At 42.3% G+C, this 23,776-nt stretch overlaps 1 protein-coding gene across 2 annotated transcripts; it reads right to left on the reverse strand.

Annotated features, from left to right (window-relative positions):
- Positions 1-1,506: 1,506 nt before the first annotated feature.
- Positions 1,507-16,997, reverse strand: PLEK (pleckstrin). 2 transcript variants are annotated; one of them, XM_064647601.1, is made up of 9 exons: positions 16,780-16,997; positions 14,139-14,294; positions 9,903-10,084; positions 8,670-8,761; positions 7,844-8,028; positions 6,544-6,648; positions 4,852-4,935; positions 3,921-3,990; positions 1,507-3,336 (listed from the first exon to the last, which is right to left on the reverse strand). In XM_064647601.1, exons 2-9 carry the CDS (start codon positions 14,286-14,288, stop codon positions 3,197-3,199), a joined length of 1,008 nt encoding a protein of 335 aa, XP_064503671.1. In that variant the 5' UTR covers positions 14,289-14,294; positions 16,780-16,997; the 3' UTR covers positions 1,507-3,196. The 2 variants fall into 2 exon arrangements, with proteins under 2 accessions (XP_064503671.1, XP_064503670.1); XM_064647600.1 differs by lacking the exon at positions 16,780-16,997 and adding an exon at positions 16,340-16,524.
- Positions 16,998-23,776: the final 6,779 nt, after the last annotated feature.

Here is a 23,776-nt window from a genome sequence, read left to right on the forward strand (position 1 = left end):
CTGGAATTTTAATGCTACCTAAGCCTGAATTCAGAACAAATAGAGTCACATTGCAAACAATGAAAAGCACTTATCAAGAGCCCTGTGGAGCAAGTTGTTTAAACTTAAAATAACTTATCAAGTATTTGAGAACAAATTAGGGGGAAAAAAGAAATAATTAGCATTTAACGTTTGTAATAAAGTGATCTCTAAGTCAAAGACAGAAGCAGTACTACTGCATTGAAGAGTTATCTGCAATATTGCAAGAAGAAATGAAAACAACAACTTTGTCTAAAATACAAGTTTGACAGTAAATGTTGGATCATACCTCAGAGACCCTAACTAGTTTTTTCCTCTTTATGAACACACTTTGATTATTACTCAATAAACCATTCTGTTGCTGAAGTATATTTTTAGTAGACCTTTAACACTGTTAACTATTCTTTCAAATAGAAAGTGAAGACAGAACGCTGCAAAGAACAGCACCAATATAACCACATTTAGCAGCAAAATAATACTGGCCTTACCTTTCAGAAGAAAGCTGCAGGGCAGGGAAAGTTCACAGCTCTTGGAAACCTCTGCCAGAGACTGTTAAGCCAGAACTAACTCCATATGTGGTGTTTGCTGGATTATAAGAAGCAGTAACACCTGTGGCTGAAAGCTTGTTGGGCTGTTGCAGTCCCCGTGGTTGTTATTTTTTTCAGTGCATGTGTGTGTGGTTTGCTTTGTCCTGTTTTCTTTTAAACCAGGGAATTAGGAGTGCTGTGTCTACATGGGTGTTTTTATGGGTGTGTGGTTAATAAAGGTTCCCAAAACCCTGACCCTAACTGCAGTAAGCACATAGTTGATATTCCAGGGGAGGGAAAGCTGCTCCCTCCAAGATGCGATAAATCAAACATTAACTTAAGAGGATATTTATAGTAGATTATATCATACAAGTCTTTCAGTAAGGGAAGATTATCAATATAGTCCTTATCCACAAGGGTTTATTTTGCTGTTCTCTATGAAAGAAAGTCTTAATTCGTATAAGTAAAATGAAAGTAAAGTAAAAATGAAACTGATGTTGCTGTAAAAATTGCTGAGGGTGTAGTAAAAGTGTGATTTAAATAGTTAGAGGGTGAAAGTTAGATGAAGCATGACACATGTAGGTCTGCTCTTCTGTTTTTCTCCTTTTGGTCAGTAGTTCCTTGCACTAGGCCTGCTCTCTCTTCTCTTGTGCTGGTATTCAGGATATGTGCCTCTTCCCTTCCATGCCTTCTAAATAACTAGGCTGGCTTCATCACCTCTGACAGACTTGTAGGTGCTTTTTAATACTGAATTCCCATGGCCAAGATCTTCCCCCTGCTGCCAAGAAGCAGAGGCACCTGCAAACCTTTGTTCAAAAGCACTGCCTATGAGATTAGAGACCCTATTAATATAGTCTGGTACAAACATCAGAGCTCTTCCATAAATACACTGATGAGCATCCTCTGCCTGAGAAAACACTGCTCACAGGTGGGCAGGGCACGAGGAAAAAGGACAAGGCCATAGACCATTAAAATATTTTAGTTTTATTAAAAAGTGGCAGTCACATCCTTCCATTGGTAAGCTGGACAAAGTTTCTGTTGTTTGCTTGTGAGGGGTGGGGTTTTTTCTATTTTCCTGTGCCCTTGGGTATTTTTGGGTCAGTGAGCTCTGAAAGCAGAAATAGGCAGTGACAAGCAGCAATTATCAAGAAAGCAGGCCGGGAAAAGCAGTGTATCTTTTCACCATGAGTCTTCCTTCCTCAGAAGGACACACCAGGCTTCAGCCACCCTGTCAACTTGCATAAGCGACAGGAAATCCCTGCCAGAAGCTGATTTCCACCAGCTGTCTTAGATGGACATGATGATCCACTGTCTCCCAGCCTGCTGTCCCTGAAAGGCTGTGTTTTCTTTGGGATAAATAACACAAGGCAACAGAGCTTCAGGCTCATTAGCTCAGCTACAGGTATGATTAAGCAAAATGGAAGAGAAACTTTGGCTCCAGGTTTATCATTAGACTGGAGAAATCCAAATAAGAACTTTTAAGGATAAGGTACCTTATTAGGTCTGCAAACTGAGGTTTAGAAGTTTTGAAGTTGCACTTGGAACAGTCTACATGCAAAATCTGACATTAACTTGACTTTCAACTCCTGCTTAGAGTTTAAGACTTGGAAGTTTGTTTGATATACAGTCAGACAAAAATACAAGGATAGATCAGGTAACCTGATCCTGTCAAATAATAACATTTATTTCAGTTACAGCAAGCACAAGGTTCCTCTTAAGGTACAGAATCAAGAACTGAGTATGTTGCTGGAGGTTAAAAAATAAAAAGCTGGTCAAACCCACTTCAATCAGTAGTTCAAATAACCAGTTCATGGATTGTTTCCCTTTTCCTGGAAGATTCTTAATTCAAGCATAGTACAGTACGTGACACCTTAGCAACTGCTTTGCAGACCTAAACAAAGGGATACAATGGTACTACTGCAGATTCTTGTGGAGAAATTTAGCAAAGAGCAAAGTTGGGTGATAAAGAAGTTGAAGTGCATTTGCTTCATGTTTGAAATATTGTGGGAAGAGACTTTTCCTCATACTGCTGTCATTGGGCTGTACTTGCTTTCCCCATGGTGATTCCGTAGTTGCTTGTGTTCTTCCCTCCCTCGGTGCTGACAGATTATAAAGGAGTGGATCAGGTGTCCAAGTGAGTTGATTTCTTTCCTTTAATCTATGACATTACTTGAATAGGTGAACGAGCAGGAAAAAAATCTGGTAAGGGAGAAAGTGTAAAGCTTGTCTGAAGAAGAATTTGAAATGCATGAAAATCCTGAAACACAATACAGGCTGAATGGAGGATGACTAATCGAGCTCCTGAGAGGCAGTGACATGACTGTCCTCTGTTAATGGTGAAATTCTCACTCTCAACTGTGGCGGCAGGGAAAGATACTTAGTACAACCTTCTCAAGGTAGGCTGATTAAGCAGCACACACTAATGTCCTATTTTATAATTCAGTGAAATATTACCATAACACAAGTGGAAAAATGTTAGTTTGTTAGTGCCCACTGTAGAATTGAAAATTTCTACCTGGCCTCACCCCCAACCCACAAGCCTTAGAACACCTCTCTGGATGATATTGCTTTCTCTCACTGAAATGCTGAAATTCCTGTTCTGTTTTGAGTAACCAATTTCAGTTGTCTGTCTTCCCACTGGCAGGTCATCTTCATTTTCCAGTCCTAGCAACTGTCTGGATTGCTTTGATCCACTCTGAACGCTCTGTGGATGAGGCTGCTTGCATGTAATAGTGGGTTTCGTTTGCTGTGATGATTTCAAAGAGGATGTTGTCAACATCATACTTCTTGGCTACAAGGAAGAAATAAAAAAGTCAGCTATGAGAGAATAAAGTCTTGTGCTTAAAATGTTTCCTCCTTTAAACACTGCAAGGGGATCTCCTTCCTTTCTGCAGCTGAGCCTGATCAGGCCGTCACAAAGATTGGGTCCAAGATTGCAAGACTGAGCCAAGAGATAGGTCTCTGTCTCAGAGAAACCACCCATGAATTCTGCACGTTTCAACTTCAGGAGTCTCTGGCTAGTTGTTCTCAAATCATGGAAGGATCTGCAATCCTGCAGACAAGTCACATTCCCCTCCCATGATCAAGCTCGACTTACTTTGTCTGAAGGCCAGTTATCCTAACACAGGGATGGCATCTTCCTTTTGACAAGCCTTCCCCAAAGAACTGACAAAACACAAAATTCCCTGTTGCTGCCTTTACCACAGTATCCTACCCCAGTAATTCAGACAGAAGAGTTATTAGAATTACCACTTATTAAAATTGCCAAATCACTGTACATATATTGCCTTTGAGTGAAAAACACTTGTGATTTCAGGCAGATTGAAAGGATGTACCAAAAACTTATTACACAGCTCGTTTGATATGGTTCCTTACTGTCTGGCATATCTTCCACTGCTGTCACCACACAGCCTCTCAAGTGAATTGCTCCCAGTGGTTCTTCTCCCTGGGGAGGACATGAAATCAAAATGAAATGCAACACTTCTGAAACTGTCCACATGTTCATATCTGGCTACAGTTCCAGAACAGAAACAAAACCATTTTAATTAGTATGTTGCCCAGGAAAACAGGAGGTTCTCAGTCTGTGTGTGACGCAGAGGGTGAGGGGTGTGGTAGGGGGAAGACTTGCAAATAAATAGGGAATCACTTTTGGGATTCAGAATTCAGGATCTGCAGAGTACTTAGCATGGGAACAGACACTCCTCAGTGTTGATTCTCTAGTGTGTCTAGGCTGCCTTTACCAAGGAGGACAGCACACATAAAGCATCCATAACCCACAACAGCACTGCTGCTGCACAGTGCAGGATGAGATAAAACTTGTGGGCTGAATCAACACAAATGCCAGTTTTTGAGGGGCACTCTTTGCCCATGGCACTACTTCATCCTTTCTTAGGGCAGGGTTTGGCCTGCTAGAATTACACAAGGAATGGAATGCCCTGTCTCAGCCTGACACAGGATATTTGCTCAACATTTGCTGAAATATAAGCTGCAAAATTACTGTTTTGAGGTCATTTGCACTGAGTTTGTTTTGATCAAGTGAGAGCGCACATTAATTCTAATTAATCACAGATAAGAGGTGGGAGTACTGTTCAGTATTACTTGTCCCCAGGTCTGGGTGGCATTTGCCGCACTGACTTGGAAGCCCAGAAACCATCCTTCACTCTGCTTTTTCAGAGAATGGCTAGCCCATAGGAGCACAGACAATCCCACTGTCCTACCTGGTACTCCCACATAAGTACTCCATTCAGATATTTCTATAAGGGACTGGCTTTAAAACAAACAGGGAAATAAACCAAGTATCTCTTACTCCAGCAGGATCATAGTAGTGAAGATATGCAGGATCATCTCTTAAAACAAACTTTCTCACTTTCCAGTTCTTCCTCCGATGTCCCTAGGAAAATTCCAAAATAGGAATGTCATTAACTGCTTTGCCTGCGCACAGAGTTTACCCACACATGAGAGAACATGCAAATACAAAAGGGAAAAAAGCTGAATATTTTGGACAGGAAATACTCACTGGACTAGGACTTGAACCTGGCTTTGCTACCTTCCAGTGTTTTGCACAACAACTGGACTATCACACTGTTCTCTTTTTATTATTTTTTTTTTTTTTTTTTGTACAAAGCAGAAGAGCTTCAACTTGGGAGATTCCCCTAAACATATCATGTAGTCTGGTAGTTATGACATTCACATGAGGTCTGTGAGAACTGGGTTTAAATGCCTGCCAGAAAACACAGCTGCTAAGTGCCTTGCAGGAAGGTACCTTGAACTACTGGCAAGAATGAACTGAAAGTCCTTCTCTCCCTGCAAAGATAACAACAAAAAAATGCTTATCTGGCTTAAGCACCCTGGAGGGCTCATGGCTGAGAAGCTCAAGCAGAAATAACACCACTCTCTGCTATAGACGTGGTGCCCAATTGCCTGTTTTCAAGACTGAAAAGATGGGTGTGGAAAGTCTAGATGTGCTGAAACCATTCTCAGCAGGAGCAGTGACCTTCCCAAGCAGTGACCCACAACCCACTGAGGGTGACCAAATGCAGATTAACACTGGTGGAAGATCGCCATGAATCACTTCCTCTCAGCATTTCAAAATACCAGTTTCTCCATTAGCTACACTGTTTGCAAGGAAGCTCTTGCTAACCAGGAAGATGTGAATGTGACAGGGTAAAAGAACAGCAAGATGTGGGTCTAATTTCTTCCATTGCTTTTGAGTAATCTGATTGAGCAAGAGAAATACACGTGAGCACCATCAAAAGGTTCTTAAGCTCTCAAGGACTATTCTAACAACAAAGGTTCAGATTCAATATTAGGAAATATTTTTTTAGAGAGAGGGTGCTCAAAGAGTGTAATACATCAGGTCAGTCCTGAAGCAGTCAGGCAGTTGGACCAGATGATTGTTGTAGAGTCCCTTCCACTTGAACCATTCTATTCATTGAAGCATCCTGGTTTTGCCTTCAGTTCACTAACATCTGCTTGCAATGGCCTTGGAAAGTAAGACACTTACCATGACATTCACTGATTGCTTAAAGTTTTGCTGGAAAGGAAGGTATACAGTTATCTTCTGTCTTACACATCAAATGTGCTTGAAAGCAACTCCTTTGCTCAGGTATGCTGAAAAAGCCTGTGAAAACCAGCAACTGAATCCAGTTGTGTGTCCAGAGGGACACAAGAGTGGCAGCCTTTTTACCCAAGTTCAGTTTTGCATTGTACCAATGACTTGTCACATCTCCTGCATTAGCACTCTTTCCTAATTAAAGCTGTCAATTGTTTTATTTTGTGGTAAGAGTAATGAACCTTGCAATGCTGGGCAAGGCTCCTGCTGTCATGCTACAGCAAGTGTTCTTTGTGCAAAGGCCAGAGGGACAGAGATGAAACTTGTCAACTGTGGAGATGACATAGGGTAGTTTCTCTTCTTTCTAAAGATTCTGGGTGTAAAAGAGTAATCTTGTACCCACGTAGCATCATCCTAGTGACAGGATGAAACACAGGCAATACTGACCTGTTTCAGCAAACATCCTTGTTTGACAATTGTGCCTCTGAATTCCTCTTTCAGGACCACATCATCATCACTGGAATACCCCTCGCAGAAAAACCCACTGTCTGGCTGCAAGGGCACAAGAGAAAATTCAGAAGTTACAAAGCCACTGAATGCTTATGTACATGTACCAATATGGCTTCTCTTTGGCTTCCCTCCACCCTGTTTTTTTGCCACCAAAAAAAAAAAAAAAAGAAGAAAAAAAGAAGAAAAAAAAAATCAACCCTTATACTGGAAAAACCTCCCAGTGAAGTTGAGGAGCAATCCAAATCACCGTGGCACCATTTCGGTGAGAGGTAGGAATACAGTTCTATGACACCAGCTCAGACATTGACCTGCTGTGGCCTCCTCACACCACATTGGTATTGAACCGAACTAGAAATAACCCAAAAGCAAGCAGAGCACACATGGGATGCCATCACAAACTGTGATGGCCAAAAGGCTGCCTTCACCAGCAGTGCTCTGCTTCCATTGCTGCACAGCTAAAGTCTCCCTACCACGGGCATATTCTAGGAAAATAATTGAAGTAAAGGAAGAGTCATTTTGTTGAAGCCAAGTGATTCTATGTGGTACATTTAAACAGAATTGTAGTATCAATTTAGTTGATTTTACTTGACAGAAGGCATACTTTTTTGTTAGCGTTAAGTCAATAAGCCAAACATCTTTAAAACAGTATTTGACTGTGATTGTGACATTGCAAGTTCTTCAAATCAACCCACAGAATATGAAGCAATAAATGGAAAAGGTTGGGTATGATAACAAGGACAGGTGTTACTGGGGGTTATTAAAAACTTTTGCTTCTTTGCTCATAGGCAAACTGGGTGTGTGTGCACACTCACATGGAGTCAGATTTGATGGCTCTGCACAAAAATGGGTTTGTAGCTTGTGTCACTCTGTGAAGCCCCATGATAATGAATAACTCTTCCCTTCCACTGAATCATCAGGGAAACCAATGGTTAAATTCTGACCACCAGTGCAATTACCAGGAACAGAGTCTAAGTTAAAAAGAACCCAGCTTGGTCTCAGCACTCAATTCGCACTTAGAAAGGTGTTAGAAAAAAAAAAAAAGTCCCAGATACAACTATTAAAGTGAGCCAGCTCATTTTGAACATCACAAACACAATTAACATGGATCTCTCCGTTTCTGAACAATCTTTCCTCCAGGATTTAAGAAGCCCAACAGGAAGCCTGAGAAAAGCAGGCTTCCTTTTTTTTTTTTTATTGTCTTGAGACAATAAAAAAAGCCACAGAATGCAATGCTCACAAAGTAATAGTAGGCATCACTGAGATCTAAGAAGGGGGTGTCTGACAGCCCCTCAGCAGCAGCCTTGGATGTATCCCCAGCAGGCTGGAGGTAACCTTCACTCAGGAGGGAAGAGGCGAGCAGGAGACCTTCTCTGCGGTTTCGGACAGAGTTGCTGGACACCAGCCAGTCAATCACACAGGTGCCTGGTTACAAAGCAACAAAATATCAGTCACAAACCAAGACAGACATGAAGAAGCCTGAAAATACAGAGGCAACAAGCCTACTCTGCCTGTGCATCAATCTCCTGAGAAAGGTTCTTAGCAGCAACGCAGGGAGCTAATCTGGGAAGGTTCCTGGGTCATCCAGCAAGGTACAGCCTCATTAAAGTTGGGAAAGACCTCCCAGATGATCAGTCCAACCATTAACCCAGCACTGCCATGTCCACCACTAAACCATGCCCCCAAGAGCTACATCTATGTGTTTTTTGAACACCCACAGATTTGACTTGGAGCAGAACAGGAATTACAATGTGACACTGTTTGGTGATGAAAAATTCAGAATGGAACAATTCTTCCGGAGTTAAGTGTTTCACACAACAATCTACTCAAATGATTTACTTCAATCTTCCTGACACTGGTTAAATTCCATTGCTTACCGTGGTCATAACTGAACACTTTGTCAAGATTCATCTTTTGAGCACTTCCTGGGTTGGTCAAGAAAATATCTGCCAGACTTTCTTCCCAACTTCTGCGTTCTACAGAGCTTAGAGCTATTTTATCTATCTTTAGCTTCTCAGTGCTGTGCTCCCTTTATTGTACGGAAAAGAGGGACAAGAGCTCCTTACCTGTAAAGCAGTGATTGTACACCCTTTTATCTTTTTCCAGCTTCAACTCCTTTATTCCCTTTTCAGGATCTTTCATTGAGATGTACAAAGCACTGTGTGTAAAAAGAACCACAGAAACTGTTAGCAAATGAAAAGGTTTTGCCGGTTTGTACAATGTCGTTGTCATTCACGGGGTCTTTGTGTTTGGCTGGCACATGGCTCCCTGCAGAGCTGGGGCATGGCTCATTTTCACCTCCTGAAAAAATTCAGGTTGAAAAGCCTGGAGGTATCACTACATCACTGTCACAGCTGTGGGAGCAGAGGGTGGAGGGCACAAATGGCTCACCACATCCCCCTATTTTGAGAATGCAACTGCTTGTGGTGACTGTACTGTGAAGAGAGGAACACCCACTGCTGAGGCACATTCCCAGGGTCCCACGGCCTCAGTGCAAGCAGGAGAGTTCACTGCTGTGCTCTGTGTTTCCCCCAAAGGTCCTGAGCTGAGCAGAAAACCTGTCACTCACTGTGACATTCCCAAAGCCTTCATGCTCTCAGAAGCCACAGGTAACATCAGTGAATATTAAATGTCACAGGCTAAGTTCTTTGGCCTGATCCTCTGATGAAACCTGTGAAGCCAGATTTAGTTGGATCTTGGCCCTGCAGTTTTACTGTCTTTTAAGGATCACTGCAGGTTTGTTGGTATCTTGGTATTTACTTCTCAGAGGCAGAAAATAACTTGTCCTTCCCTTTTTAAAGTACTAACAGATGGCTTCCTGTGTGTGCCCTTTATCTTGTCTTCTCCCTTTGCCAGTTCCATGTTCTCTGGCAGGCACTGCACTTCCCTCACCATCCAAAAACTAGGCCAACATCAGCATTTCTCTGGAAAACAAACAAAAGGGTCTAAAATATTTTTGGAATAAATTATATATTGTATAAAAATGCGTCTCCTGGAAGAATCACACTTTGGCTGGGGGGTCTCCGCTTGCACTGCAGTGTGCCCAGAAATCTCCTTATCAGCAAAATCCTTTGATAAATAATCATGTTCTGGGTAAACGGTGACATTTTAAAAATGAGCTGCCCAATTCTGATTTCTGGGTCATTTCTGCCACACTGTACACACTGAAACTTTTAGTCTTTCAGAAATCATGAGGTATCATGGACACACACGCTCATGGCTCTTCCAGACCAAAGTCACATATCTGCCAGCTGCCTGCAAAGGGAAGTACACAGGGGAGCAGAGCTGTGAGAACAAACCTCAGGTTGATTGTTTCAGGCAGTCTGATAGATTTTCTTGTGGATTTTCTGGCAAACCTTTGGCCCCCATCTATGCAGCGAATTGCTTTCTTGATATCCCGCACCCAGGCATCTCTCTCCTCCAGGTAGGCAGCTTGAAAGAAGTGGTCCTGCTGCTTGGCTGCAGTGAGCTTGAAGACAAACTGAAATGATAAATTATGTGGTTTTTTAAACAAAGTTACTTTGGTGTAGCCAGTTGGTCATGATTAACCAAGTACCTCCATGACACACAGCCTACCTGTGCCTAAGGGACTATGGAAAGTGCCTTAGAGCCACAGTTAAACTATAAAAGCTCTGAAGAAAAACATGAACAAGCACTGCAGGTAACTGAATCCTTTTGTTACTTCCATGGGAGTGATCCTGACACTGCCAGTACAGCCAAGGTGAGTGGCACTGATAAGGTGCTGATTGGAACTTTTGCTGGGAAGTTCAACACAGCTGAAAGGCTGAAGCACTCAGCCCTTGCAGAGTTACAATAGATGTAAATTTGTCTTAGTGTTTAGAGACGTGAACAGTCTGAAGGAGAAAAAATACCCCACATCAGGTTGCTCAGCTACTGACTCACAAGGAGAGAAAAGGTCACAGTCACACTGGAGAGTAGCTGAGTACATTTGCAGACTAGAAAACATTTAAGGGCTTAGTAGAGAGATGATACATCCAACCCTTGGCTAGATCTTGGGATCACTGCCTGTAAACACACTACCAACAATGAAAAGACTGTATTTCCCAAAAATGAGAAAAGATCTTTTAAAGATAGTTGTAAAGAGAAAAAATAACACCAACCTGAAAAAAATCCCAAACAAATGCAAAAAATACCCCATAAAGTTCACGCTGATTGAGCTCATTTCCATCCAGTGATCTTTTTGGATGGAAAATCTAGATCTAATTTCTAATTATTCAGGCAAGAGGGTTTCCACTTCTGAAATATAGTTCCCCCATAAGTGTAACTAATTTGTTATGTAGTTGTGCTAGAAAACCAGCCCACTGAATCATCCTACTGAAGCCCTCGTTTGTAAATAGTACATTTCTGAACATACCTAACATGCATCTTCCAGATTATGGCCAACAGGAAAAATTCTGACACCCTGAAATTGTGCATAAGTCCAACTGACTTTCATGGAAGAGATTTCAAACTTACAAAGCAGTGGTTAGTCAAAAATCCAATTCAGACAGAAAAGTAACCATTTTTTGTCTGACAATGCTCAGATTTCCAGCAACACCCATCTTTTCTATTATGCAGTAAACAGCTACATACTGAAAAACAATGTTCATGAGAAAAGCAAACAGATCTCTGTAAATCCCAATATCCAAGTCATGCTAACACACCAGATTAATGGAATGAAATGTGGAAGCATTAAGACATTTTTTACCAGAAGAAAAATTAGCCTTCTCAAGAGGCTGAGAAATAACATACCGTGAAACGCTAAAGGAGAGTTTTAATTTCCAGTACACAGAGGAGACTGGGAAAGCCCTTTCTCTTAACTTTAGCTTCTAGAAAGCTAGGCCAGTAAGCTGCACTTTCAGGCTTCTTCTGAAACTGGTGAAGAGGTTGAGTCTCCTATCCTAGAAGTGACCACGCCTCTCTCTGTTGATATGTATATGTTTGCACTTTTGAGAAAATTAGACCATACAGGATAACTCTATCCCAAGAAAAGCCATGGGGAAAACAGAGAAAGCTGAAGTATAGCAGAATTAACATTACGTTAAGCAATGATAAAACACCAAATCAAAAATAGTGAACAGTGGTGAATACATTTTGAAATATAGTCTCAAAAGATGGAGTTGCAGCCTCTTCTGGACAGGCTTTATCTCTGCTTAACAAATCCAGCATTGCTTCTTTTCCCCTCAGCACCTACATTTTGCAGCTGATTTACTAAACAAGGCATGTTGGTGATGTGCTCTGAGCTTTCAAGTGATGCTCTGGTGCAGGTACACAAGCTGATTCATAAAACTGAAATCTAACCAGAGAAATATAAAAGTCAGCTCGTGGCCCAATAGTCCATGCTCCAAACTGGGCCCAAGTGAGACTAGACTTAAAGCTTACCTAATGAAAATTATCCCACTTTTTGCCTTACAGAACTCCTGTCTTAAAAATATACTTTCATTTTTAGCCACATGAAATCAATGTATGGAAACCACCTAAGAACCAGAATTATTCCATTAAGAGGAATAACTGTATGCTTTGACCACATAACCAATGAGAAGCCAGGATGGAATGCAGAGGCACTGGATTCAGCTGTACAGTAAAGCTGCAAACTGTAAGATGCAAAAACGAAGATACTTTGTTTTCAAGAAATACATGTAGAAGAAGAATATATGTAGATGTTCTCAAGAATATATGTAGATGTTCTCAAGAACAATCCCAGCAATGGCTTTGCTCATGTGAATGAGCATGCTGAAGTTTTGACTGAGTGATGCAAATTTTAAGAGAAAATACATCTCCAGGGCTATTGGTCTATGGACTTCTGAAAAACGTCACCAACTCCATACGGAGGATTTGCTCTGACACCTGCTGAAGTTGTTTGGATTGTTCCCACTAACTTCAGCAAATCCTTCATCAGATCTTACTTATGAAAAGGTATTTCGGGTGCCTCAACCTCAGATTCTTCCTTTTGCCTTTATTCTCCCTCAGAAAAGACCCCAGCAACTAAAATGAAACATAATGTAAAGCTCATTAGGTGAACTTATAATGTCGAATGAAGCATAATGTTAAACTCATTGCAGCCAAGGGAATGATCCTCAAAGACTTTGTCACTTTTCCACACAGATGAAATGCATCTTCTGCAGACTGGCACATCAGCAGCCCCTTGGGCAGCTGAGGATCTCTCTCTCTTTGCCTTCAGCAGACATTGGATACTTCAGACCTCTCTGCCTATTTTACGGAATGCACATATGCTGGTGAATTATTTTGCCTTTATTGTTTAGTGTGTTACTGTTAGTGACATTTCCAAGCAACTATTATGGACCAGTACTGATGGCTGTGGCTTTCTGGGAGTTAAAGGGAAAAAACAAAACCTCAGACAAAATTGTTTGGAAATGAATGGTTTCTGAGAAAAACTTAATTTCTCCCATTACAATGTAGGATATGTGATACTCTTGAACATAGTACCCTTCTCCCCATGCCTCATACCTCATGTATAGAGTTAGGAGTGCTGTGCTGAGGGTTGTTAATTAGATAATTAGCACAGGATTAACAGCAATCTTTATTCTCTGTGCCATCCTTTTCTTGTACTACCTCAGTATAACTTAAGAGTCCCTTTCTCTCAATGGATGAGACTCATTAAGAATCAAGGTGGGGTTTTTCATATAAATCTGAGTTCTGCACAAAGGAAAAAAAAAGAAATAAGTTGAAGAAAGAAAAGAGGGTGAAAGGAAAGCCAGCAGGTTCAAATCTGACATGACTGATTCCACTTATCACAAAACCCAAGGACAGGTCTAATTCTCCTCTCTCAACTTAAATGAGAAGTGAAGTTTGCTGTTTCATGCAGTCTCTCAGACTTCTTTTCCTATTTTTCTAATGCTCTCAGAGACTTCTATCTTCAGTAAGGCATCCCTATGGTAAATTGCTTTAAACTGCAATTGGATAATTTTCCACATTCTGAGGGACCCCTTTGTCAGAGGAATTCCTGGGGATGTAATGCCTATTTGATGAAATCAAGTTGACAAAATAACAAATTACTGACTAAAGGTACGATTCTTTGCTCATACTAGAAATTCTGTTTTACCAACAACTATTTTTCACGAATAGCAAAATATGTGTGTCATAGCATTTATCTCCTTCCTGTCTAAGCAAGCCAGTTGTTGCTCCTGGACAATAAATGCTTCCACTGCTCATGAAATGGTTTCCCACAGCTTTATTCTGTGGCAGTTTGATTTATATTTAATACAGGAATTTGTTGACATTCAGCTGCAAAGTGTCCTCACACCAATAAAAATTAGCTCTGCTCTCTGACAGACCCAGAGATTGAAAAAAAATTCAAAATAATAAAAAATACCCAATGCTTTCTGAATCAGTCCTCTTAAATTGCCTTCAAGTCGAGCACTACACAAGTCCAAGCCTGCTTGTGACTTTCTGAGACAAGTGAGAGTCACCACTGGGATGAGTGCAAGGAATTTGTGACCACCAGCCTTTTGCCCCCTCAGTGCCTCCAGGGGCATAAATATACTGTCAAACCTTGTCACAAAATAAGTACTTACCATTCTTCTGCCAAAATCTTGGCATGGGCTATTTATAGAACTCCCTTTCAGTGGGATCATCCCTTTGGGACTGCTGTCAGCCTTCCGTTTGTAGAATTCAATTCCATCTTCTAAGAGCACGACCCACATCGGCTTCCAGGTATTAAACATGCTGCCCTGCAACAATAAATCACTGTGCATATTATGTTCAATTAATCACTCTTCACATGATATCCAATGAAGATATGACCTCCCAGGAAGTGTCTGGCTGATGCTGAAGTAACTACAGTCAGTGTCTCAAGGGAAACGTGCCACAACCACACCCATCTTACATGAAGATAAATGTTATTATCCGTCTTACCACCACTAATTTCCCCTTGCAGTCACCCCAGACACGAGTTTTTCCAAAATTGCATTGCAGATGTTTCTCATCAGTATCAATTAGCCCCAGCCACTGTGTTCAAGATGATGTACTATGAAGAACCCTCAAAATTGCTAAATGTGAACTGGCACATTAGGACTGCAAGCATACTCTGCTGTATTTAGGACTTGATGCTACAATAGTCAGTCATTGAGGCTTGGCTGTCTGATAAGAGAGCACACATCCCAGAGGATTTCTAGCCATTTAAGAACAAACTGTAAGAGTAATGAGTAGTTTAAGGGCCTGAGGCCTCAGACCTCCAACTGCAGTGGTGAGGAATGGAAGGGCTTCATTTCATCTTTTAAAGCTTTTGCTTCCTATTCCTGAAACACAGCTGTTAGGTGCAAGAAATACAGAAATGGAGACAGGTCTGGACTCTACATAGAGTGAAACACACAGCAAAACTCTCAGAGACTGAAACAACCTGTTTCTCTGTGTTGAGCACAATTAACTGCTAGAATTACTAAGACTTTTGCACTCCAGCCACACAACCTCTCTGGTCCTGCCTGCAGCCAGCTTCAACAGCAGTCACAATCCCAGATACCCAGGTGACTTAGTGCTCAGCCAAATGAACATTTAGATATTCTGAAAACCAACAGTTCCCCTGAAGACTTAACCAAAGCACAACTAGCATTGGTGGGCCCCAAAACAGAGGCCATTCATCAAAAATATTAGCTCCCCTTGCTCTTTCTGTTACAAAGAGAGACCCAAGTTTATCTTCCCTCTGCCACATCTCCATTCACAGCATCCCTGTCCTACTCAGACCATGGTGTCTGAGCAGTGCTAAAGCTGGAGGTAGAAGCCAGGCAGCCAGTGTTGTGCTGTGCAAACAGCTAGTTATGATTTCTTAAAACTGAGAGCTGGGCAGAGTTATTTACATCTGCATTTTGTATTTCTGCAGGAGTGAACGGGATAGAGACATGCCAAGTCGTTTTTGATTTATTCTCCAAATGAACCTGTTGCTTATCACATCCTTTTTTTCTGCTCTACCTTCCATGAGAAGCTTTTTTCACTCTAAATCAGACCTTACATTCAATTACAGGGTAGGGATGGAAAATAATCAGCCAAGATCTAATTAAAAGCAGGACCCGGACCTTCTTCCAGCCTCTGCAGCCCTCACTGGAAGCAGAAGATGCCTCACAAAGAAAAGTTGCTGTTCTGGGTGTTCTCTCAAAACTCAGCTGAAGGGAGAAACAACAAAAAGGAGTTTCATCTGGGTACCACATGTGGGTTGAGTGCTGTTTTCCTTTGATTATTTTTCTTTTTTTTTTTTAATAAACCATAAAAATTTACCATTTTTGAGAGTCCAAATTTACCCACTGGGTTGATTTTCTGCTAAAAAAATCAATTAAAATGACAAGAACTGTTGTGAATTCCTCTTGTTTGTGGGTTTACCACAGGTTACAGTATTTCTGCTCATAACCAGACAAGTCCAGTACTTCCTGAAGGCTGGACTCTGACATGCTCTGCCAGTGGAAGCCACTGCCAATTTCAATAAAAATTAAGACTTTATCCTATAGGCTGTACCACAAAAGACTACAGAGCAGTAGGGCAGCAACTGCCTTCCCAAAGAAGGGATGTGCCCATGACCCCATGCGCTGTCTCCAGGCCAAGGTGATCCAGCCTCTCTAATCTCACTATTCTTCCTTGATGTTTAACTCAGCTAAGTGCAATAAAGTAGGCTGTGGCTATTTCCAGCTGTTACCTGTTTTGCCAAACTTTCACAGCATGTTTCCCTACACCTCCCCAGCCTGTTCAGAGTTAGTTTTCTCTTCCACTCAGTCCAAAACTGCCCACTTACCTTCTTAACCAAGTAGCCCTCCCTTATGCGCGTCGGTTCTCGCTCCATGTCTTGGGCAGTCCTGCTCTCTAACAGTTAAAGTTCCTCTGGCAGCACAGTCTGTGGGCTGGGGCGTTTTTACAGTACAGCTGTGTCATTTCACAAGTTCCTCTGACTGCTAATCACAAGCCCATTTCCTCTTACAGACCAAGAGAGATAGGGAAATGCAAGAAGCACGTGTGTATTTATAGCCTGCCTCTGACAGCACAGGCAGCAGCCTGACAAAACACTCCATCGTATCAAACGCAGCCAGCCTTGATGACAGAATCCTGGGAAATTAAATAAGCACTTTGGTGCTCAGGCCCACTCTGCAAATACATGAACTCTACCAAAACAAAAACAGAGTACTGTGCTGATGCAGTGTGCGCCAAAAGTATCTCAGAGACAGGTTTCCAACTCACCAGTGCTCTCACATCATCCTCTCCTCAAAATCTCATTCCCAGCAGGTGAGCATGTGGAGTCTGCCAGCGAGTTGGAGGGTCCTCACCTGGTTAGTGAGGATGCACTCTCTGCTGACACAGGAAAAGTGTTTGTCAGACTTGATCAGTTTTGGAGGTCGGTGCTGAGGCCTCCCAGAGAGGTCAGCTGTCAAACAGGAGTAAATGGATTAGATCAGAGCATTATATAAAGCACCGACCGCAAAGTGTCACTTTCTACAAGCATCTCTTACTTGCTGCAGAGCTCCTTTGGCTATATTTGGGAAAAGACAAGGCAAATCCATAATTTTTTTATATATATCAGAGTCACAATCCCTCTTCCCCATACAGAAGGAAGTGGGGATGTATGGGAGCCAATAAGGAAAATGCTCCATTGGCAAGAGCAAAGTGTTCTCCCAAGCACAAGACTACAAATCACTTTTGCAGCTAAGCCCATTCAGATGAGGGTTGAGCCCAGGGTGACTCCATCTGTCACCTCTGCCACTTGTAAAGATCCCCAAAGAGGGACTTTTTTCAGACAGAATTCCGGTTGTCCATTTGCCTCTGTGTGTCTCAGCCTTTACTCAGAAGTACACAGAAGTTTGACAGGCCTTGTGATAGAGGATCAGAGGGATAGTAGAGCCCTCAGACACCTTTTCTAGACATTCCTCACTGATGCCTATGTAGTGGTTCTCCCACAGACGAGACTCCACTCCTTCCTTGATCATCTATATCAGTGCTTTACTATCCCAACTGCTGGATGTTTCTCCCCACTGCCTGAATAGAGATTTTCCTTTCCAGACCTTTCTCGACTAGTTGTTGCTCAAATTACACTTTTAGTCTCTCTGCAGGCAGAGCATCTGTCTGCACCACTTATCTCAGGGGAAACACTTTGAAGTGCATTCTGTCCAAAGCACACCTTTTTGTGATGATTTCATGTACCACTACATTGTTTGAGGTTTCTAAAACCTACAATCTCAGTAAATTGTTCCTTTGCTCATGTAAATCATGCTATTGTGAGGATCTGACTGCTTAAAGGCCCTGTTGCTGACCTAACCAATCATCCATTAGGCACTTTGCAAATCAAGGACTCCATATATGCTTTCCAATTCTCTGGCTGTCAAGTGTACTTGAAGTCAACAAACAGATTTTAAAATTATTAGAGACAGAAACTCACACAGAGCTAATAAAAGCTTCATGCTCTTTGGAGCTAAAAGTAAAAATTTACCATTAAAAAGTGATCAAAAAAGCTTGTGTCAGATTTAAAGTAGAGAATTTGCCTACCACTTCCAGAACTTGGAACGAAGATGCATTCCCAGAGAGGAGATGATCTAGCTGTATTCTGAGTTATATATGAAGGCTCCCTTCATTTCCCATAAGCCTTAAAATGATGTTTGATGGACTGAGGAGATTGTGGGCTCCTCCTGTATAATGCCACTGGTTCCTTTTGCTTAAGAAGGTGAATTATTTCCTTCATCTTCCCTTTCATTTCAGTGGTTTCATCTTTGGGAAAAGGTACTTTTTTTTCCCTGATTAGATAACCCAAAAACACAGGTCACAGGCAACAATTCAAATTAAATACCTTTCACAGTGTGGCTGGAAGCCTAAATATCCCTTTATTAGCTGCCTTGAGGCCATAATGCTACAGAGCCTGGAGCAAGGATTAGAGACCAAGAATGGGATCACAGTTAACTCCTTCTGTCTCTAGTTTGCTTCCCCCTTCAGGCCTGAGGAAAAGAAACCACTTCCCCAGCTGGAAGGGCTTATGGTGAGCAAAGTCAAAAGAATATGCTGGCATTTTCCTCCCTGCAGGCATCCTTTCCCCAGGTTTTCCTGCTCACCTGCTCCTGCTGACTCAGTATTTGTGCTGAGTCAGGATGAGTCAAGCCCACAGGATGCAGGGAGAGCCCTGCATGATAAACTGATGATATGAAATGACCAGGGAACCTCTCCAATAGAACGTCTATATGACCTTATACTAAAAAGGGGTTTAAAGCAAACAGAAGAGATTACTGACTCCTCAATTTCACAAAAGCTCCATTTCTCATTTACCTGCATGAAAAGCCCTTGGAGGTGTGCAATATAATTTTAAACACAGCCAAAGACTCAAGAATTTATCATTAACTACCTAAGCAACTCAGTGTCAAAGCACAAAATCACCTCCATCAAATATTAGCTGAAAGCAACCACTTTTATAACACTTTGCTCTATGTTGTTTCTATTTCATCTTCAAAGCTCAGCTCGTCCTTTTGCCCTTCTACCTTACACATCTGGAGCAATCCTTTTCTTTAAACGCTGAGGTTTGGTTTCATTTGTCACATGCCACCCCTGGGGAGTCAGCACTTATCTCCCCCCAGGCAGAAACATGCTGACAGCTAAATCACTCATGTGAGGCAAAATGGTCCTTAACCACCCGGTGGCCGTGGTGGGTACGAGGGACAGCTTGGGCTGTGGATGCAGATCATCTTTGTCCAGCCTTTCCTGAAAAGCAGCACCAGGCATAAGATAAAGGAAGAGCTGTATTTCTTCTAGCTCTCCACAGAGGGGAGGAAGAGCTTTGTCTGGCAGAAAGACAAAGTAACCTGCAACATGGAAACTGCTGTAACTTACCTTGCTCTCCCAATTTCTGTCTGAAGCAGGTAAAGGTGTGTAATGTTAGATGAGCAGCATTTGTCACAAAAGCACAATCTGCAACAGAGCTGAGTATCTTAGCTCAGTTTACTGGTGAGCAACCTGTTCTTGTACAGGAGATCTTGCTGCTGTATTTCCTCAGAATATTCTGCTTTGTTTCTGCTACTTCACAATCCAAGCTCCCTCAAGCATTAAAAAAAAAAAAAAAAAAGTGATCAAACACATTTATCTGAGCAAGGGATCTATCAGAGAGACCAGTGAGTGTTTATATAGAAAATTGAAACCATATCTCTTGCAAATAAATATGACAGCTGCAAGGAAGGCAGGCACTTCCTCAGTTTGTTACATCAGCTTCACTGCTCTCTCCATGAGCCCTTGCAGAGCTGGTTCAAACATGTTTGCTGTACTGTAAATGCCATAAGCTCACCCCATCTGTAACAGAGCACATGAGCTCTCCATAAATATTCAGCACTACAGCAAATCAAGCTGCATTTCCAGGGGAAATTATAACAAATGCTATATGTTCAAAATTATTGTCTGCACAAGAAAAATAATATACACAAGTGATTTGCAAAGGAGATAAAGACTGTCCATCTTATAGTTCAGTAAAGCTCTTTCTCACTTCTGCACAGAGACAGAGGGCTCAAAAGAATCACAGTATGAAATTAAGAGCTGACAGGTGCAAATCTCAGCACAATTCCCTTTACAGGGAATCACACATGGCTATTTTTAGTGAATGAAATATTGTGGCTTTGCATCCCCTACTTGAAAAGAAACCCCACATTGCAACATTTCCAAATGTAGTGTTATGTTAAGAAATTAATCAAAGATGGTATAGCCCATGTCACCTCAGAATCTAAATGCTGTGGTTTGACTGCCTTAAATGAACCATCTTGATTTGACCTCAAGGCACATTTTATTTATTTAATGATTGTGGAACTGTGCAGCAGGATTAATGTATTAGCAAGAAGGTCTGCCTGCATAAATGCTAATACTGAAAAGCTTATGCAGTCAACATATTATCATATCTAGAGAGATCATACTCAGTGGATGCACTCAAGAGACCAAACTGATTTCTCCAGAATGTTTTCTAGACAACTTGGACCAGCACAAAACATAGGTCAGGGCTTATCTGCACATTATCTCTGACCTTTCATTGAATGCATCCAACTCTACCCTACAGTAGTTCCTCATCAGTGATAAGTGCAGGTGATATTGACACAGCAGGGAAGGTCCAAGCACAAGAAAGAGGTCTTGGAGGACGTAGCTGCACTGTGAGAAGATTTTCCTAGCTTTAGGAAGACACAGAGAGATGAGAACTGCTGGCTACAGCTCACTCAAAAAAACATTCCCTTCAAAACCATTGAGGATTTTACCAGGGCACAGGTGAGTGCTGCAATCTTTCTGCTCTGAGGGGAGGGAATTAACTTAATGTACCTTGATGACACTACACAACAGGCTGGGAAATATCAGGTGCCAGAGGAAGAAAAAGTAGATTTGAAGGACTGAAAAACAAAAAACCCTAACATTCCCCCCACCCCGCAAAAAAAAAAAAAAAAAAAAAAAAAAAAGCACAAACCAGAAAAAGCAGTTTTGTAGTTTATAAAGACATTAAATATTCCAACCCCACCCCTCAAATGCAGGTGTAGAGAACAGAGGAACAGACACAAATTTATCTCTTGTTCCTGGAAGTAAGTTACTGCTGTGGCTTAGGAGAAATAGGACCTCCTCCTAAGTCTATGATACGTAATCTATTTAGAATTTTGTAAAAGTCAGCACATTTACTCTTCCACGACTCCTTCTTCCTGCCAGTATTTTCCTCTCTACACAATATCAAATAATTAATATCAAGTAACTATGTAGCAGCCTGGGGGCTGGAACCCAGAGAAAATCCCCAGGGAGACTGGAAGCACGTGGGTTTCTACAGCCAGTGCACATCCCACAGCATCAGGCACGTCCATGGAGATGGGCTGAGGTCAAGCTAGGTGGTCAGTCTGCAGGTCAGGATCCAGGGCATCCACAGCTGGATATGTCTGTAGCAGAGCTGGAGACCAGCAGCCCTAAGCATAATTCAAGAAGGAGCTAAAACTCAGGACTGAGCTAAAATAGGGCCCATGGGCAGCCCCAGGTGAGGCTGGTCAGGGCTGTTAAGGCATGCAGCAACAAAATGAACCTTGCTGAAATACTTACCAAAGGCAATCCCTCCCCTTGATCTACACTAATAAGGAGCATCTGGTAGGATCACATAAGTAAATGTAGTAACACATGTGAAGTTATTGGATCGATAAAAAGAAAGGTCTTGCCTAAATTTAAAGTTCCTTCTTCATAAGTGTTCTACCCTCACCACGTTTTACTTTCACATGGTAGAACAGTTGCTCAGCCTACACATACACAATCCATAATATGATGCTTTTTTTAGTTGTCCCTCATGTTTTCCACTTTTTCCCAATAGTGGTCTGGAATAAAGTCACAGCCTGAGCTGTGTCCATAGAAAGATGATCATTCAGGCAGAAATAATAAGTGAAAAAAACCCTCGTTATAGATCTGACCTCTCATGTACTTGGGAAACTAATTGCAATCAATGTCTTCAGCTACACACAATTTACTACAATATGATACGTCTGGCCCATGAGGCAAGTAAAGCTGATCCCTGGCAATGGCCATCACTCTTCACACACCACTTCAAGTGACACTATCAGGTTCCCCACGTGTGAGGCCCCTGTGATTTTGTACTGAATAACATCTAAACTTACAGAAGTGGGAATTGCTGCAAGCACAACTTCCAGGAAGCCACAAAGTGCAGTAGTTTCCACAGAATGTAACAAAATACGAGAATTCTCTGAGAGTCAGGAAATGAGGTAAGGAGAAATGCACATGTAGGCACTTTTTTTTTTTTTTTTTTTTTTTGTGGAGATGCAAAGTTCTGGGAGGCAGGGATCATGTCCTGCCCCTATCTTTGCAGAAACCTGTCTAGCTGAACACATTATGAAGCCTGTGTTTAGCTGGATACCTAAGTAAGGCAAACACAGTAGGACTTTTTTTTTTTTCAGAGGCTTTCAGCAGAATGTATTATTTTGCTTAGTGTTCATTAGAAAATTAATTCACTGAGTAACTTACACGCACAAGGGAATGCAGCTGGGCAATACTGTATCTTCCATTTGGCTTAGCAATACATTTCACCACCATGTGTACATCCTAGCCTTAGAAAAGCAAATACATCAGGTACAGTGCAACACATAGCTGTGAAATTCTCCTAACAAAATAATTAACTCTGACACGGGACTTGGACCATTTGGGCCATATTTTTTTGCTTGGACATTATGGCAGCCATAAGGATGCTGTAGTTTTAACAGCAAACAAGAACAAAAGCAAAAATGGAAAAGATGCATAAACATGCTCCCAGGTTAAAAGAAATCTCTAACTGTTAGATGGGAATGAGACGGATGGAGAGTTGAATTATTGCACAACTTTCAGTTTTCAGAGGTCTTTGTCCTTGAACAAACGGTACCAGCCATAGGTAAAGAGTAGCATTAAAGATATGAGATTCTCATCTGATACTGTAATTACAGTGGGATTTTTTTTCCCCCTCTTCATTTGAATAAGAAGATTGCAATTAAGTGATTAAAAAAATCCCGGCAGAAGCCCTGACCTGCTGATGTTGAGGCAGCAAGACACTGACCCTCAGCCGGGGGCATGGTGACTCTGACAGTCAAGAAAGTGACCCCTTAGTCCAGGCACGGTGACTCAACAAAACCCTTTTGCCGCACAGGGGGGAGAGAAGAGCCACAGAACTACAGAACCGCGTCTTTGCTCTCCGCCCTCCCCTCTCTCTCGGGCAGCTCCGGCTCCTGCGTATCGCTGCGCAGATGCTTCAGCAGGGCTCTGTCAGCCCAGAGGGCTCGATCAGCCCTCGGAACGCGTTTCCCTGAGTGACTTCGAGGGGGGGGGTTCATCCGGATGAAGGGATCTGCGGGATGATTTGGGCGCTCCCTTCGGCCGGAGGAGCGCTCGGGGCTCTCCCCTCCCGCGCCGCTGTCCGCGCCCGTGGTGCTGAACGGGCCCCTCGCGTTTCCTCCGCGACCAACCGCGGGATTAAGGCTGCAGTAATCGGGGCCGGATTAACTCCCTGGAAACCGCCTGCAATCCGAGCAGCTGCAAATGTCCCCCAAACCGGGATATGGGGCGGGGCGGGGCGGGGTGGGGTGGGAGGGTGGTGAGGGCATCCACCGCCCAGATGCTGCGCCGCGATTAGTGGGAGAGGAGAAAAAAAAAAAAAAAATAAATCTAGTATCTCATCCGCTGCTTTTGGGAAGGGCTGGGCTGGCTGGGATCCGGCAGCCCCTCCTCTTCC

The sequence above is a fragment of the Pseudopipra pipra genome, chromosome 3 (assembly GCF_036250125.1).
Source record: "Pseudopipra pipra isolate bDixPip1 chromosome 3, bDixPip1.hap1, whole genome shotgun sequence".
NCBI classification, from domain to species: Eukaryota; Metazoa; Chordata; class Aves; order Passeriformes; family Pipridae; genus Pseudopipra; species Pseudopipra pipra.